This window comes from Abramis brama (assembly GCF_963993115.1).
Source record: "Abramis brama genome assembly, chromosome: 25".
NCBI lineage: Eukaryota > Metazoa > Chordata > Actinopteri > Cypriniformes > Leuciscidae > Abramis > Abramis brama.
In genome coordinates, this window is record NC_139987.1 from 22,356,701 (window position 1) to 22,375,756 (window position 19,056).

A 19,056-nucleotide genomic window follows, 5' to 3' on the forward strand; every position below is an offset into this window, starting at 1 on the left:
ACCTGATGGCCGCCATTTTGAAAATGGGGCCTTTCTTGGAGTCAAAATTTGGTAAACTTTTAGTATGTTACATCAAGTACATCTGATACTACTGTAAACCACTGAGAAACCTTTTGAACGATATATTTGGGATCACTTTAATAACGTTTTTTTTTTTTTTTTTCAGCTGTTGAACGATAAAACACTGACAGTCAGAATCCTTTCCAATTTAAGTGCTTCCGCATTTAAAATGGAAACATTGAGGAGAAGTTAATCCACCACTGTTTGACAAGTCAAGCCTCTTTTTAAGAAAATGGATATGTAAAACAATCGTTCATACCCTCTGAATAAATGGTGAGAAGTATTAGCTCAGGTATCGACAACATTATCTTGCTTCCTTTGAATTTGCAGTGAAAAAGACTAGGTGTTGTTTTTATTCCACTATTCACCGTTAGATTATTAGATCATTACACTAGCTTCACTCGAAACATAGCATGCTGAGGACATCTGCTGGTTAAAGCCGTGTAAATGCAACAAGAACCGCAAAAAACATGTTCAATGACGTTGTAAGGTAGACACTTTGAAAAACGCAGTGCGCGAGCTTATGCTTATAGGCAATACCAGACATGATTGGGTTAATTGAGACAGTCATACTCCATTTATATATTTATTTTGAAAAACACTGATGATATTAATAATCGAGCAGTTATTTTTTCTCGTCATATTTTTTTCAACAGTACTAGGCCTATGTTTTAACACTATTCAGCAGTATTTTTCTTCATGTCTACACTGTAAAAAGTGAACAGTTGGATCAACTTTAAAAAATTACTTCAATTGGTAACACCTAAAGAAATTAAGTTTTCTCAACTTAAATTATCACGTTTTATCGTGGAAAAAGGTGATAATTTAAGTTGAGAAAACTTAATTTCTTTAGGTGTTACCAATTGAAGTAATTTTTTTAAGTTGATCCAACTGTTCACTTTTTACAGTGTAAACAAGATTTGTGATTGCATCAGTTTTCCACTCTGAGTTTGTAAATTCGTATAAAATAAGTTATTTAGATGATCTTAGTCATTTGAAGGCATTAAAGAGAACAAATGGAGACTGATTATGGTGTCATTTCAAAACCATGCAAGCTACACAAAGATTGATGTACTACTATCTATCTTTCAAAATGAAGATCACACTACTTTATTTGGAAACAGATTATAATATAATATATATAGGGGATCATTTACTCAAAAATGTCATCCTTTACTCAGCCTCATATTGTTCTAAACCTGTACGCATTTCTTTCTGATGTAGAACACAAATTCTATTTTAAAGAATGCTGAGATATTTCTCAAAATGTTTTATATTCCACATAAGAAAAAGTTATACAGTTTTGGAACAATATGGGGGTGAATAGATTACATAATTTTCATTTTGGGGTAAACTATACCCTTTAAATGTGCTTTACATAGTAATGCAACAGTAAGAGATCATTTCTCTTCCATGAATAGGTTGAAGTATTCTGATGAAGGTTTGAATATTTTCAGAGTCAAAATGTATTTTGCTGATATTCGAAACCATCTATAAAACATTGCATAAATAAGTGGATTCATGCATGAATTCATGCATACAATCCAATACATTATATTAATTACAAAGGAGTCACCTGTGTCTTGACCAACAGTAAGAGCAGCTATATAATATGGTATCCAACAAAGAAGATAAACCATTACAACAACCCCTAAGGTTCTTGCAGACTTTTTTTCTGACATGGCCTTTTTGTCTGTGAGTGAATTTATACGCTTTGCTTGATGTATTGCTATGACACAGATTTTCAGATATATAGTAATTATTAAACAACAAGGTGTCACTAAAGTAACTAAGACATCTGTTATGATATATCCCAACTTAATAGTAAGTATACATTCTCCAATACACATATAGTTTTTCTCTGGATAGAATAGAGACTCGTACAAAATAAAAAAAGAATATATGCAGGAAAATACCCAGTTTACAACAATACAAAAAACTGCTCTGTTAATATTTACCCTTGATGGATATCGCAAAGGGTTATTCACAGCAATGTAACGATCCACAGATATAATAATCAAATTACCAAGAGATGCTGTTACAACCACATAGAAAATATAAGGAAATATCGAGCAAAATATTTCTCCAAAGAACCAGCATGGCTCAATCAATTTGATACCCTGCACTGGCATAACAATCAGTCCCACAATCAGATCAGCCACTGCCAGAGAAAAGATCAGCACATTGGTTGGAGTGTGGAGCTGCTTGAAGTGAGAGATGGAGATGATCACCAGCAGGTTCATAAACACAGTGAACACTGATATTGTAGAAATGAATATGTACACAATAATGTATTCAAATCCAGGTTTTACATTTTTGGTACAAGACAAATTGTTGTTCGGAAAGCAGAATTGTATTGTTTCATTTTCCGTGTTTGTTGCGCCCCAGTTAGACATATTCAGGATAGCTCACTTTTGAGTAGACTCTGTGCTTCATCAGAGAACTATTCCAAATCTGTACGAGGATGCTTGTCAGTTTGGCCTCCTGGAGCTCATCACTGACATGACTGTTATATTTATACTTGCAGAAAGCACAGAGACACCCATTCAACGTGACATCTGACGTCAACCCACCTATTAGTTAAATATTCTTATACTACAGGGCTGTTGAATGCTTGAATCTGATTGGTTGAAGAACGTTCTAAGGTGTGCATTATTTTCAGGGAAACGCACAGCTAAAGTAGTTCCAGGCAGGTCTTGACCGCATTACAGTTCCATATCACTTCGCGTAGTTAACTGTAATAACGGAAAATAGGATACAATTCATAACAAGAAAAAACATGCAGCCCCATGCGCTTGATCTGCAATTTTCAATGTCTAGCTTCACAATCAATGGAAACATGCAGTTTAATTTTAATATATAAAGTATATAGTCCTAGGCTATCTATAATCAATAGAAAATTAAACTGAATATAGGCTAAATAAATGGATAGTCCTGCAGCACGGATTTTTAGATAATATATAACAAATAAATAATTATTGATAGGCCTACTTGTTAAAATGGCTTTGTGTTTCATTTATTTGGCTAGTCTAGTCATCTGTCAATAATATAAAAAAAGAATGAACAAATTAATTATAACGAATTGAATTAATAAATAAATAATAATATTGACGCACATGCTTTTCTGTCTCATTATTGCAACATCTCTCTCTAATAACTGCTGCATTAATAACTGCATAAAGTCGGGGACACACTTTAAGGCCGGTTATGATGTAATTTGATACTTATGACTGATCATGTCCAAACGCGTGTTCAGCGTGATCAGTCTGTGTTAAGAGTCGGTGTTTAAAATCTGCTGCAGTCGATGAAAACAGTCAGAGAATGTGTCAGCTAGTCGTGTGTCCCCAGCATTAGTCTGCTATCAGTGGCTCAAACCTCCGTTACTAACTCTAAAATTACGTTTTGGAATTAGCAACGGAGGCATTGGATTAGATGCGTAAGAAATTAGTCCTACATACAAGAGCGTTTTAATGACAAAACTTTACAAACGTCTTGAAATACATAATCTGAACAATGTTTCGAGGTGTGGTAACTGTAGTATAAGCGGAATAATTGACTTCAGGCCGTTAAATTATTAGAAAAATAATGCACACCGAGGTGAACGGCCACTCCGCTTCGCGTCGTGACCGCATTACCACCTCGGGTGTGCATTATTTTTCTAATAATTCAACGGCCTGTCGTCAATTATTCCTTACATAGATGGGATTAAACTGATTTATACAGTTTTGAATTAAATTAATCCAATAATCTTTTCATAAAAGAGAATATCTCAGATCTTATTTTAAAGTTAAATTTTACGCATTAAATTATCTGCCCAGACACACTTACTGTAGGTTTGAAAACTACTATTAGAACTAATCTTTCTACTGCCATACATTCTACTTTAACTTACTACTAAAGTTATGCATGTTATTAATAGACAATAAAAATGAAAAGCTTGAAGCTTTAGACATGTAATGTCCCTGTAAATTCTAATAAAATGAATCTTTAATGTAAATAGACCTAAAATTAGCTGAAAACAAATTACTTGTCACTCTTTATTATTATTAAAATAATATTTTTTTTTATTATCAGAACCACAAATATTCCCATATAGCATTATTATACATTATATTCAACATTATATATATTTTTTTTCCTCACACAGTATGCTTTCAATGGAAAAGTATTTCAAAAAAGTACATCACAGTATTTCATTCATTGGATCTCTTACACAGACAAGCCGCTCACACACAGACTCTCCTACTATTTGCAGTTAACAGCACATCATTTATAACCTTAACAAGTGCTGTTTCTGTAGAATGTTATTTTCTGAATCCCAATTGAAAGACTTAAAAAATCTTCTTCTTTTTTCCAGAAGATTGTACAGTTTCTGATAGACTATTCTCTAATATTTTAGAGATAAATGAAGACCGGTCTAAAATTCTATAAAATTGTAGGGTTTAAGTTTGGCCGTTTGAGGAGGTGCTGAATGAAGGTGTGTTTCAAATAATCAGGTACAGTTCCTGATTCAAGACATTTAGATTGTTTACAATTTCCTGCAAAGACGAGAGAGAAATTGCTGTGAATTGATTGAAAACCACATGACATGCAAGAAGCACAGCTGGGTCAGGTGTTGAAGGCATGATATTCAATCTTATGTCCCTTATCTTATTAATAAAAAAGTGTAGAAAATGTTCACACATAGCCAAGGACTCACTCTGATGGGATACACTAATAGCAGGGTTCACTACAGCATTTGTGGTTTTAAAAAGAGTTCTTGGATTATTACAATTTCTTTCGATGAGGTCAGCAAAGTATTTAGACTTCGCTGATCTCATGGCCTGTTGGAATTTAGCAAGAGTGTTCCTTAGTACTTCATAGGAGACCTGTAATTTATCTTTCTTCCATTTCCTTTCTGTTCGTCTACAGGTCCGTCTAAGCTCCCCACCAGTTTCATTTACCCATGGCTCAAGCTTGGGTTTTTGATGTTTAGCTTTAAAGGGGGTCACTTTGTCTAAAATATTGGTGCAAGCGGTGTTAAACCAGCTCAAATCACTCAAATCATGGAGGTGCACATCAGAAACTCCAGCAATCACACTAAACACTGCAGAAAAATCACCACCGGTTTTAGATGTCAGTATACGAGACCAACGCATGGGTTTAACAGTGTTCACCATATCTGTTGTAAAAGGGATGGAGAACAAGATAGGCTTGTGGTCTGGAATACCAAAATCGCCCAGTTCCAGATCTTCATTGGATATAACCATGCGTTAACACAAGATTGAGTGTGTGGCCCTGTAAATGAGTGGGGCCTTTCACCCACTGAGTAAATCAAAAGAGTCAGTAAGACAAATTAATTAATTTACAAATGTGTTTGACGGGCTGCACACCTGAATGTTGAAATCTTCAAGAATTATTACTTTATCAAAGTTTGATATGATGTCCCCAAGAAAATTTGCAAATTCATTTAGAAAGTCTTTGTGTGCTTTAGGAGGGCGATAAAGCACAGCAACCGCCACAGCAGTATCCATTTCAAGTTTTAGCAGTTGTAGTTCGAAACTGTTAAAATCATCTGTCATCAGAGTAGTACACTTATAACTTATCTTTAAAAAATAGTCAACAAGCCGCCTCCCCTGCCAGATGTGCGAGGGCAGGTAAAAGGACTTACAACTGGGTGGAAGTTCAGAAAACGGACTCAAGTCCCCGCTCATAAGCCAAGTTTCAGTGATGCACAATATATCCAGACCATGTGTGACAAAGTCTTGTTACCCACCTATCTGGCATTTATCAAAGCAATTTTCAACTTCACAGATTCGTCGTTGACTTGTGCAGCCCGACAGAATGAGCATAGGTGTCGTGGATCCACACCATGGCAGCAAATACGAGCTGGATGATCCAGGAACGTCTAAGCTGACAAATCTGGGACAACAGGAATATTCCACCCGTACGATGGTTCCAACGAACACTAGCAGATTCTCGAATAAAACGTTTTAGCTCCCACTGAGCCCCCGCAATCAGTTTGAGTTTGGCGGCCACAGCGCCCTGTTTTCCACATTGCCTTCGATGCCTCCGCCCAGGCAGAGCAAACGGCAGACGGCGAAGATATGCTGTTATCAATGCAAGTAAGTGGGGGAGCGTAATATGATCCTAGCTGGGCTCCGTTTTGGAGTTTAACTGTGTCTTAAATGTTCAAAAGTGCTTGTCGACCATACATTAGCAGTGATAAAACTCCTTGACTCAAAACACAAATGAAGCACATCAACATGAAAAATTCGGAAACAAGCCAAGTAATTGACGGCATGCCAAAAACAGCGGCGCCATCTTGCATGAGGTATACCTTACATGCAGCAGTCCACTAATTTGTCACTAATTATGTCAATTAAACGGCACGCTTTTTAGAGAAGATAAGGCAACGTTTTTTTTTTTTTTAATAGCACAATTCACACCCCGCGGTAATTCAAGAGAAATCTCCAAATGCTCCACGTGAAACTGCGGTCTTCCGACTTTTTACTATCGTGTCAATTGACTTTGATTAATATGCGCAAGGGAGAGAGCGCAAGACAGCGCTCGACGTGTTGTTTGAAGACGTGAGAGTGCGCGCGCGCGGCCGGCTCTCTCGCTCTCTCTCTCTCTCTCTCGCTCTCTCTGCTCGTTATCGCCCCGTCAGGCGCAGCAGTCATTCTATTCTACATCACTTACCGATCAAATAAGGCTTTGGCGGGACAAAACTTTGCTTTGGCGGCCGCCAAAAAAATTTCAATGCAGGAAAACTCCTGACAATGCTCGTAAGCATTTGCTGCGCTGTTTCTTACCTTGCTCTACGTTGACTTTACTAGTTCCAGTAGTTACTAGTTTACTAGTTCCAGTTACTAGTTCTTGACCACTATTTCAAGGACAATTAGGAAGAAAACAAATATAAAGCTTTTATGTAACTCAAATATTACATGTTTTTTTTACCACAAATAGGCCTATTTTTAGGTCATTTGTGTCAAAATCAACATTTATTTTTTATTTCTTAATTATTATTATTATTATTATTATTATTTGTAATGGGGCTAATGAAAATGTTGGCAGGGCAAGTAATAATCTGAACCTTACATTGATGCACATTTTTAGTTCTGTTTATTAGTTAATCATTTGTGCTGTGGATTGGAGTATGTGAAACATTTTGGTAAAAATAACTACAATTCTTAGTGAATAATCAGAATAAGAATTCTATTTAAATAGGAGTGAAGAGGTTTGCTTTTGACATGTAAACATCTTACTGTGATTAAGTCCTTATTATAAGAAAAAAAAAATAATAATTTTTGGTGCACATAAATGTATAGTCACTGAATGAATATTTAAATAGTAGGTGGGTTTCATGTAGTATAAACAAACCTCACATTTCATTGGATGTCCCTTTTTCTGTACATATACATTTAGTCAAGTCAGTGAAGGAAGACAGTAAGTCAAACTGACAGCTGGAACAGGACCAGGCTACATATGAGGATGTACTCAACTGTGAAAATGTTTGACTCTAGGATTATGGAGGACAACAGGCAAAGAATACAGTATTGCTTTACAGACAACAATCTGTCATGTTTCAGAGATATCAAACCTGAAGTGGAGTACGTTATTTTGTATATTTTCATTTCTTTAGCATCAGTGTTCACTGTGTTTTTGAACCTGCTGGTGATCATCTCCATCTCTCACTTCAAGAAACTTCACACTCCAACCAACCTGCTCATTCTCTCTCTGGCTGTGGCCGACCTGATTGTGGGACTGATTGTTATACCTTTAATGGGCATCAGATTTATAGAATCATGCTGGTACTTTGGAGAGACATTTTGTTCTCTATTTTTATTTATTGTTTTTGTGGTTGTTTCAGCATCTCTTGGTAATTTAGTCTTTATATCTGTAGATCGTTACATTGCTGTGAATGACCCTTTGAGATACACAGTAAGGGTCACAACTGATAAAGTTGTCTGTTGCATTATTATAAACTGGCTATGTTCATGCATATATTCTGTCATTATCTTATATAACACTATGTTTTACCCAGAGACACATAACAGATGCTATGGAGACTGTACAGTTTACTTTAAATTTGAACATGTTGTCACGGACCTCATAGTCACTTTTGTTGCACCTTCTTCTGTAATCATGTCTGTGAAAATCTTCTGTGTTGCAAAACATCAGGCCAAGGTTGTAAATTCTGTCACAGGTGTTAGCAGGTCACAGAGAAAGGCAGCAAAAACTTTGGGTATTGTTGTAATGGTTTACTTTATGTGTTGGATACCATACTATATTGTCATCCTTATTGAAGGAAATGAGTCTACAGAATCAGTTGAATTTAATGTAACATGCTGGATTGTGTACATGAATTCCTGTATGAATCCACTTATCTATGCACTGTTTTATAAATGGTTTAGAATATCAGCTAAACACATTGTGACTCTAAAAATATTGAAACCATCATCAGAATTCAGTATTTTCCCAGACGATAAATGATCAATATACTGTGTATGTATATATATATGTAGAGGTGTAAAAGAGGTTTGCTTTATCTGATATATTATTACTTGTATCATCTTTTCGGACACTGGCGGTCTCAAATCTAGCTTCACTGAAAAAAAAAAAAACAGTTGGATTAACATAAAAAAATATATGTACATCGGTTGCACAGGTTTACGCAACATGATTTATACATGTTACAGCTACATAATTTATCTTTGTTTAATAAACATGATTTATATGTGTTAAAGATACATAATTTATGTTTGTTAAATAAACATGATTTATATGTGTTAAAGATATACATTTTTAACGTTCCTACTGATTTTAAATCCAGATCAGGTTTGGGTTTTATTCATATTAATGTGAGAAGCTTGCTTGGATGTGGTGTGTATCTGGGTAAAAAAATACCAATGCTGACATCATAGTAATATCTGAAACATGGCTTAATAAATTTATGTCATGGAGCTTGAAACTTGAAGCTACTGTATTACTTAGTCAGTGGTTAAACAATATGAATTGCTGGCTTTAAACCTCATTGTTAGTTGGTTGCTATCTCTGATGCACACAGTGACTTCACTTAATTAGGCTATAAGGAGCTTGTTCTCATGGGTGATTTTAATGTGAACTCGTTGCAGTCAGCCTCTGATGAAATTAATTTGTGATACTCTTAACCTTTTTCAGCTAGTTTAGACACCTACTAGACCAAATTTGAAGGATTTTAAAAAGACAACATTAACTGATCTTATTTTTACAAATGTTCCACACAAATATTCATTGGCTTCTGTATAATGCAAATGATGTTAGTGATCATTGTGTCATTGCCACAGTTAGAGTTACCAAACTGCCTATGCAGAAATCACGTATTATTGCAAAAAGGTGGATGAAATATTTTAATGAGCAATGTTTTTTTTTCAAGACCTTGCTCTTTATGATTGGGATAGGATTTTTCTTATCCCTGATGTCGAGTCTGCCTGGCAATATTTTTATTAAAGTTTTACATCGGTTCTTAATAGGCGTGCACCAATTAAGAAATTTAGAGTCAAAGGCAGGGAAAACCCTTGGTTTTCTGCTGCATTGTCAGTTCTTATACGTGAGCGGGATGCTGCTTGGGCAAAAGCTAGGCAATCTTATTCAGGTTCTGACTGGATTTGTTTTAGACATCTTCGAAATAAATGTACAGTCGCCATTAGTAAAGCTAAAGCTGATTATTTTATTGCAAAAACTACAACAAATTTAAATAATCCCAAGAAATTTTGGCAGAATATAAAGTATATAGCGGGTAACAAAAAACTCTCTAATTTTCCTTCATGTATAAATACGGCTTCTACTATCATATCTGATAAAGAGCAAATGCTTAATTATTTTAACAAGCATTTTATTGCCTCTGGGTCATTATTTGAGTCACAAAATCGTATACGCTCAAATTATGATTTTGTTAGTGTAGAAACTTATTTTAAAAAGGAGGAGTTCACTTTTGAACATATCAAGAGTTCTGATGTCCATACTTTTTAAGATACAATCAATTTTTCACATAGAAGTAAGCTTTCTGTCTGTAGATTTGTGAAGTTAAAAATAGCTTACAATTCCATGAACGAATTAACATGAACAATGACAACATATCTTAGACCATTCAGATCCAGTAAAATGTAAAAAAAAAAGTGATCATCAGCTGATCTTTTGGAGCCAAAGTCAAAGGTACATTCTTAAAGCAACTAGTGTGTTTTACAATCTTCTTAAAGAAACCATGTTTGGCTTCGAATTGCATTGTCCAGACAGCCGTTAGAGGGCCAAAATATCTTAACATCTGAGGGTAGTGTTCAAGATAGTGGTGTTTTGGTAGAAGTCTCACATCAGGGAACAGCTCTAAGTACCTCTGTCTGTGTTCAACAATTTACTTTCAAGGTATGAGATGGATTCATCATTAGGCACAGGAGCAATTACTAGCTCAACAATATCTTTTAAATCCATCAATACACGCCATGCTTGTTCATATTCTGGCACATAATGTCCTATCAGAAATGGGAGCAACCTGGCAAGCTCCAATTTTCATGGGCATTGCCCCAATAGTCTTCCAAACTCTTTAGTACAACATGTAGCTTATTTGTTTTGTCTGACCATTTATAGGGGAATGACAATATACCTTTATTTAGGTCATCAAGTATAAAGGGGGAAAACCAGAGACAACATGAAAATGAGTAATTTTTGGTAAAAACACACTCTTGTTTAACTCCAAAACACTGTGTGCTGTTCTCATAAGCTATTTTAACATGGTCAGCATGGACCTCTTTAGTTCTCGGGCTAAATAAAACAGATGCAACACTTTTTGTTGTGCAAAACTGACATACGTAATCACCAAAAAACTCTCAGTAAAGCCACTAATACTGTGCGCTCCTCAGTTTTTGGCCACAACACTATGCATTGTACCTTTAAGAGATGCACCTAATAAAGGGACATACACACGTGGTCCTCCAGAGTTTTAAGATCTTTCAGAAGAGGTTCCAAAACTTTGTCATAACCATATGTTTTTACATCATCACTTTTGCAAAGCACGGTAAGATAAATCAACGTGATCTCATGAGAATACGTGTGTATTTTTACGTGAAGTGTAGTTCTACCATACGTACATTTATTTACGTTTTATACACACAGAAATACTGACGTATTTACAGCACTAAAACGTATAATATTTACGTATTGACAGCAAAAAAACGTAATTTATTTACGTATAAACAACTTTACCGACATACAAATTTGTATGTATTCCTGTTTAACTTATGCATATTAAAATCGTGGAATTAATGTTTTGACTATTGCATTCAATTGTCTTATCAATTACATTTTCAGTCGCATTTATTAATACAGTTTAACGTTACTCATAAATAATAACATTTCGCTCTGTTCGTGCCTTCTGCTGCAAACTTGTTTCAGAGGATTAGCCAACATGGTGTTAAACAAGAATACACTTTAAAACCTTAAAATACCTTCTTTAATCGTTTAACCATTTTGTAATATTTGGTTTATACCGTGAGACACAAAAGGCGTTTTCTCCTAGACCCATAATACACTAAATGATGTCTTTTGTGAATTTATGTTGTGTTTTAGTCTAAAACACAACATAAATTCACAAAAGGCATCAATTTTATTAGCTTGATGTAATCCAAATATTTAGAATCCATGCGTTGTTTGCAAGAAACAGATCCAAATTCAGCCCTTTATCCAGTGATCTTCATCATTTCTCAGCAGCGACCGTAGACGTCAAATCCCGGCATCCCGCGCTCGTGGTGAATTCAAATTCAAAAATTGCGCCCGAAGCGTTACGACATGTTTTACGGCAGTGATATCAAAAGCTCATTGGCTCTCGCATGCTGTTGGTGTACTACATTTGAAATGGAGAAGCGCGCGCGCCTTCTCAGAGCGAACAGCGAACCGAAACCGGATTAACATTTTCATGGATTAATAACTTAAATTCTGCTCTGTAACGTTACCTTATACAAAACTATTATATACTGCCAGAGAGGACTGCGACACATCGTCATGTGAACGACTTTTGGTACCGGTTTTGACATTTTCTCAATAAATACATTATTGTGATTATACGTGTCTGTCTGTTGTTTTTTCTTTATAATTTAATTGTAGCCTAACGTTACGTAGTTTTAAGAAATTGTTAGGTTTAGGGGTAGGATTAGTGGCTCAAACTATCTTTTAATGCTATACTGTTAATAAAACTGCCATTTCCCTACACGTGATATCTGTCCATTAACAGTTACGTTTTATCCTTTTAATATTGTCTATAAAATGGGTATGTTTAGGTGTGGGAGTAGGGTTAAGGGATCTTAGATTTATAATCTATAAAATGGTAAAAGGGAAATTATACAGATATCTTTATGATATGAAATATTCGTAAATAGTTTACGTTTTTTAGCTGAAAAAACGTAATAATGTTACGTTTAAACGTTGCAGATACGTCCATATTATACGTTTCAGCATGTATCCAAACGTACAAAAGAGTAGGCTACGTTTTCTATCTTTGAAAATTACGTATTAAAGGGTTAGTTCACCCAAAAATGAAAATTCTGTCAGTAATTACTCACCCTCATGTTGTTCCAACCGCGTAAGACCTTCGTTCATCTTCGGAACACAAATTAAATTTTTGATGAAATCTGAGTGCTGGATCACTTCTCCATAGGCTGCTAGGTGACCGAAACTTGCTGGCCCAGAAAAGTTATTAAAGAGATCGTTAATATAGTCCAAGTGACTACAGTGGCTTAATCTTAAGTATATCAAGCGACGAGAATACTTTTTGTGCGCAAAAACAAACAAAAATAACGACTTTATTCCACTATTCATTTCCTTCTCTCTGGGCCTCGTAGTGTTTTTGCGCTGCGCGTCTGTGTTGCACGTCAACACGCATCACACACATGACCAGCGTTGGCCAATTGTGAGCCTACGTGGTGACGTGTAACACAGACGCGCAGCGCAAAAACACTACGTTAACCAACTAGAGGCCCAGAGAGAAGGAAATGAATAGTGGAATAAAGTCGTTATTTTTGTTTGTTTTTGCGCACAAAAAGTATTTTCGTCGCTTGATATTTAAGATTGAGCCACTGTAGTCACTTGGACTATATTAACGATCTCTTAAATAACTTTTCTGGGCCAGCAAGTTTCGGTCACCTAGCAGCCTATGGAGAAGTGATCCAGCACTCAGATTTCATCAAAAATATCTTAATTTTCATTTTTGGGTGAACTAACCCTTTAATACCTACGTATTAACAATGAGACCAGGCTGGATAAATAGATGATAAAGATGAGTGAGATCCTGGTGGAAGGTTTGCTAATATCCAATACACACCACAAAGTTAGTTTTTTCCTAGAGGTGCCAAGGGGATTGCAAATCTCGAAATTTTCAAATTTTCCTTTGCGTGTTCCCAGGGAGTGGAGTTTCCAGAGAAAACACAACAAATTTCTTTCATTTCAACATGATAAATTCTATTAGCAAACATCGCACACCTGCAGGTGATAGGTGCATGGGAAAAAAGACCAAATAAGTAGGTAAAAAAATCTACAAAAAAAGGAACTCCTGCACACTATCAGTACTTGCAAATGAGTATCAATATTTTATTACCGTTTCGGTCTCACGACTTTCATCAGGCACATACAAATATTCAAGCTCAATCCCATTTAAAATAATCACATGACCAATCAACATACAGATCCATTTGTAACCAATTAAGCTCAATGACTGAATCCTTAATTAACATCACATCATCATAAACAGGTACAAACATAATTGTGAATAATATCAAAGTTAAGAAAGAAGAAAAAAAAACACCTTTATAACATCACATTAAATAATGCTTCATCATTCATACCTCTAGGTGATAAAGTCTGAAGGGTAAAAATCCAAAACAGTTCACATCTCTGTAAGAGCACTTCAATATCGCCCCCTCTAGGTGGCACACTCACTTTTTCAATCCCACAAAAACGCAAGGAGGAAACATCGTGATTCGAAGATAGAAAATGAGCCTCAACTGGATAATTTACATCTTTTCTTCGGATAGAACTCTTATGTTCACTAATTCTTTGTTTTAACTGACGTGACGTTTTTCCCACATAACCTAAACCACAAGTTGGTTACAAATGGATCTGTACGTCCCCACCACTGTTTTGCGACCTGCGGACACACACCAATCATACATTATCCGCACCCATGATGATCAAGTGTTCCGTGGTAATCGTCGACACTTAATGGAAACCAAGGAAATATCGGAAGTAAATGAGCCAGCACCTGAGAGCATGCACATTTGTACACCTGTGGATACAGGAGGACTGCAAGAAAACACTTGTGACATGCAGTAGCAAGCAGCAACCCCTCGGTTTACACGCTCTGGTCACATGGTGAAACCTCATGTTTATTGACTTATAAACATGAACTTCTGACATTAGGTAAAGTATAAAACAAATTTGGCAGTATTATGGATGCTGCCTGGTCAGAAGATAGTATTGTTGAATGCATGTTCTGCATGTCATTGGTTACGGCACATTGGTTCATTTGTTCTATAAATGCAATGTTAACTAAGTGTATAATGTTAGCACTAAATAAGTTCCTGTTTGACTGTGCTGGAGGGTGTGCTGGAATGAGGGACCAGAGTGGGAATGGAGTCAGATGAGGGAGAAGAGGTGAATTCTTTGGCTTTAAAGGACAACTCCAGTGAAAAATGAACCTAGGGGTAATTAACACATGGTTACCGAGTCGATCGTTCCCTGCGATGCGTTTTCATGAAAATCGAATGTATAGAGTTTAATCTTTAAAAACATATTAGCTCATAACACTAGTATATGGGGCACTTACACTTACAAAGTTCTCTATGCTTCGGTTTGTATGTAAGGACCCTCATTATGTTACCGTGTTAGTGTGAGGCTATTTTGAGCCTTGTTAGTGGTATTAACTAGCGATTTATTTTTACTTACTCTATGCCCCATATACTAGTGTTATGAGCTAATATGTTTTTAAAGATTAAACTCTATAGCCTACATTCGATTTTCATGAAAACGCATCGCAGGGAACGATCGACTCGGTAACCATGTGTTAATTACCCCTAGGTTCATTTTTCACTGGAGTTGTCCTTTAAGTATAATGTCCCCGATGTGAACCGATATGTTTAAGGGAAGTTTAAAGCCTGCCATATTAGACTTATGTGGTAACATAATACATAATAAATAGGAGGATTTAATGTTATCGGCCCACGTGTGGTGATTTGCATACTGAATGCTGATTGGTTGTTAGCTCTCTGTATGTGCGAGCAGTGTTCATCCAGACTGAGGTTTGTGCTCTTAATTATTTCTTGGTGTGACACTATTTTTGAGCAACTGCACAAGAACAATACAGGATGCATGATATATTGGCCACCATATCGGTAAGATTTGGCTGACACATTAAAGTCGATAAATAATGGATTATTTCCTTCAGATGAGACACTTAAGATGCGCACTGTTTGCCATGATGGTTTTGAATTGCTTAAAGTATGATTGGAATCACTTAAAAAAGGAAAATACAGTTAAGTGCAACAGTTAAGTCTGTCATATAGGCTACATAAAATTATAATAAGAACATTATAATTGTGTGCTTGGGACATGGCTTTTACTGGTGAGACTTCTGTTTTTGTAATCAGGCTCTCAAAAAATATATACAAATTTGGATTTAGATTTATCGGCCAATATATCGGTTATCGGCTTTCAAATGTAAAGAATTATCGGCCGAAATGTTCATATCGGTGCCTCCCTAGTTTAAAATCCATTTAGAAGTACTATAGCATGTCACACCGCTTGAAATTTCATGCCAACTACCCATAGTAGTATAACATGTCACACTGCTTGAAATTTCATGCCAACTACCCATGTGACTGTTTATTAAAAATCAAAAAAAGTTCTACAAAATCAATATAAACAAACAGTGTGGCAAACCTGTGAAAAAGTAGTAAACATCTGACAAAATAAATGTAAAAAAAAGTATAGATCAAATGAAAACATTTAAATGGGGCCAATAGAAACGCAGCACTTCAAATATATATATATATATATATATATATATTCAGAATAAATAAATATAAATGTAAGTAATAACTGTATATGCACACCTGGTAGAGAGCAGAAAGGTTTGTATTGCAGAAAGGATTGTTTACACGTTGGCTCATCTTGTTCTTGAGAAAACTAAACACGTTTTGTAGCCTACTATGAGCACTGTTTCTGTTATACCAAAAAAAGCTATTGACAACTGAACAGACTGAAATATGCAAATAGACCCAAAGTAAGCTTTTTTTATGATTTTTATTCCAGCATTCCTGGCATTCCTGTATTTTTCTTCGTCTAAACAAGATTTATGATTGCATCAGTTTTCCACTCTGAGTTTGTAAATTCTTATAAAAGAAGTTCTTTAGATGATCTTAGTCATTTGAAGGCATTTAAGAGAACAAATGGAGACTGATATGGTGTCATTTCAAAACCATACAAGCTACACAAAGATTGATACATACTATATTATCTTTCACAATGAAGATCACACTACTTTATTTGGAAACAGATTATCTTAAGGGGATAATTTACTCCAAAATGTCATGCTTTACTCAACCTCATACTGTTCTAAACATGTACATATTTCTTTCTGATGTAGAACACAAATCATATTTTAAAGAATGCTAAGAAAAGTTACACCGTTTTGGAACAATATGGGGGTGAATTGATGACATCATTTTGATTTTGGGGTAAACTATACCTGTAGTTACCTGTATACCTGTATGTGCTTTACATAGGTTTTATAGTAATGCAACAGCAAGAGATCATTTCTCTTCCATGAATAGGTTGAAGTATTCTGATGAAGGTTTGAATATTTTCAGAGTCAAAATGTATTTTGCTGATATTCGAAACCATCTATAAAACATTGCATAAATAAGTGGATTCATACATGAATTCATGCATAAAATCCAATACATTAAATTAATTACAAAGGAGTCACCTGTGTCTTGACCAAGAGTAAGAGCAGCTATATAATATGGTATCCAACAAAGAAGATAAACCATTACAACAACCCCTAAGGTTCTTGCAGACTTTTTTTCTGACATGGCCTTTTTGTCTGTGAGTGAATTTATACGCTTTGCTTGATGTATTGCTATGACACAGATTTTCAGATATAAAGTAATTATTAAACAACAAGGTGTCACTAAAGTAACTAAGACATCTGTTATGATATATCCCAACTTAATAGTAAGTATACATTCTCCAATACACATATAGTTTTTCTCTGGATAGAGTAGAGACTCGTACAAAAGAAAAAAAGAATATATGCAGGAAAATACCCAGTTTACAACAATACAAAAAACTGCTCTGTTAATATTTACCCTTGATGGATATCGCAAAGGGTTATTCACAGCAATGTAACGATCCACAGATATAATAATCAAATTACCAAGAGATGCTGTTACAACCACATAGAAAATATAAGGAAATAACGAGCAAAATATTTCTCCAAAGAACCAGCATGGCTCAATCAATTTGATACCCTGCACTGGCATAACAATCAGTCCCACAATCAGATCAGCCACTGCCAGAGAAAAGATCAGCACATTGGTTGGAGTGTGGAGCTGCTTGAAGTGAGAGATGGAGATGATCACCAGCAGGTTCAGAAACACAGTGAACACTGATATTGTAGAAATGAATATGTACACAATAATGTATTCGAATCCAGGTTTTACATTTTTGGTACAAGACAAATTGTTGTTCGAAAAGCAGTATTGGATTGTTTCATTTTCCCTGTTTGTTGCGCCCCAGTTAGACATATTCAGGATAGCTCACTTTTGAGTAGACTCTGTGCTTCATCAGAGAACTATTCCAAATCTGTACGAGGATGCTTGTCAGTTTGGCCTCCTGGAGCTCATCACTGACATGACTGTTATATTTATACTTGCAGAAAGCACAGAGACACCCATTCAACGTGACATCTGACGTCAACCCACCTATTAGTTAAATATTCATAGATGGGATTAAACTGATTTGTTTTGAATTAAGTTTTGCCATACATTCTACTTTAACTTACTACTAAAGTTATGCATGTTATTAATAGACAATAAAAATGAAAAGCTTGAAGCTTTAGACATGTAATGTCCCTGCAAATTCTAATAAAATGAATCTTTAATGTAATAGACCTAAAATTAGCTGAAAACAAATGACTTGTCACTCTTTATTATTATAAAAATAATAAAAAAAATTATTATCAGAACCACAAATATTCCCATATAGCATTATTATACATTATATTCAACATTATTTATATATTTTTTTCCTCACACAGTATGCTTTCAATGGAAAAGTATTTCAAAAAAGTACATCACAGTATTTCATTCATTGGATCTCTTATACAGACAAGCCGCTCACACACAGACTCTCCTGGTGCCACGCTCTGCTATTATTGCACTACTATACATATAAAAATAAACAATATGAAATGTTATGAATAATCACACTACTAAAACTAATATGACATGGTGATTTAAATTATGTTTGCGCTTTCACTTTGAGCAGTGCCGTTCCAGCGCATGAACTTCAGATGATCAATGCAATCAATCACAGTTCTAATCGCAAGAAAGTATGTCAGAATGAGTATTCCAAAACTGTGAATTAGTTCATCAAAAAAAATTAATTTTGCATTTACTCACTCTCATGTTGTTTTTGCACATCACGCAAACATTTGAACGTCCGTGTTTACTACAGTAGGCCTATGTGGCCTATATGCCTGTTGTTCTAAATCTGTTCATTATATAAAGCCATCATGTCTCTTCAGAAGACCTGGATTTTATTAGACCACTCGATTGATTATTTTTACAATGCCTTTATGACATTTTTTGGATCTTAAGTTCTAGAGGAATGGACTTTAAATGGAGGGACAGAAATCTCTCAGGTTTCATAAATATCTTCATCTGTATTTGGAAGTTGAACGAAAATAGGTTTGAAACGACATAAGGGGGA

The 19,056-nt window shown here is 35.3% G+C and overlaps 3 protein-coding genes across 3 annotated transcripts; 1 reads left to right on the forward strand and 2 right to left on the reverse strand.

Annotated features, from left to right (window-relative positions):
* Positions 1–1,460: 1,460 nt before the first annotated feature.
* On the reverse strand, positions 1,461–2,456 carry LOC311077042 (trace amine-associated receptor 13c-like; the record flags this gene model as incomplete). Its single annotated transcript, XM_084105605.1, has 1 exon — positions 1,461–2,456. One exon carries the CDS (start codon positions 2,454–2,456, stop codon positions 1,461–1,463), a length of 996 nt encoding a protein of 331 aa, XP_083961731.1.
* A 5,095-nt stretch (positions 2,457–7,551) lies between these two features.
* Positions 7,552–8,535, forward strand: LOC311076719 (trace amine-associated receptor 13c-like; the record flags this gene model as incomplete). The annotated part of the gene is made up of 1 exon (XM_084105115.1): positions 7,552–8,535. The coding sequence occupies one exon, from the start codon at positions 7,552–7,554 to the stop codon at positions 8,533–8,535; it is 984 nt and encodes a 327-aa protein (XP_083961241.1).
* Positions 8,536–16,874: 8,339 nt separating this feature from the next.
* On the reverse strand, positions 16,875–17,870 carry LOC311076790 (trace amine-associated receptor 13c-like; the record flags this gene model as incomplete). The annotated part of the gene is made up of 1 exon (XM_084105209.1): positions 16,875–17,870. The coding sequence occupies one exon, from the start codon at positions 17,868–17,870 to the stop codon at positions 16,875–16,877; it is 996 nt and encodes a 331-aa protein (XP_083961335.1).
* Between the last annotated feature and the right edge of the window lie 1,186 nt (positions 17,871–19,056).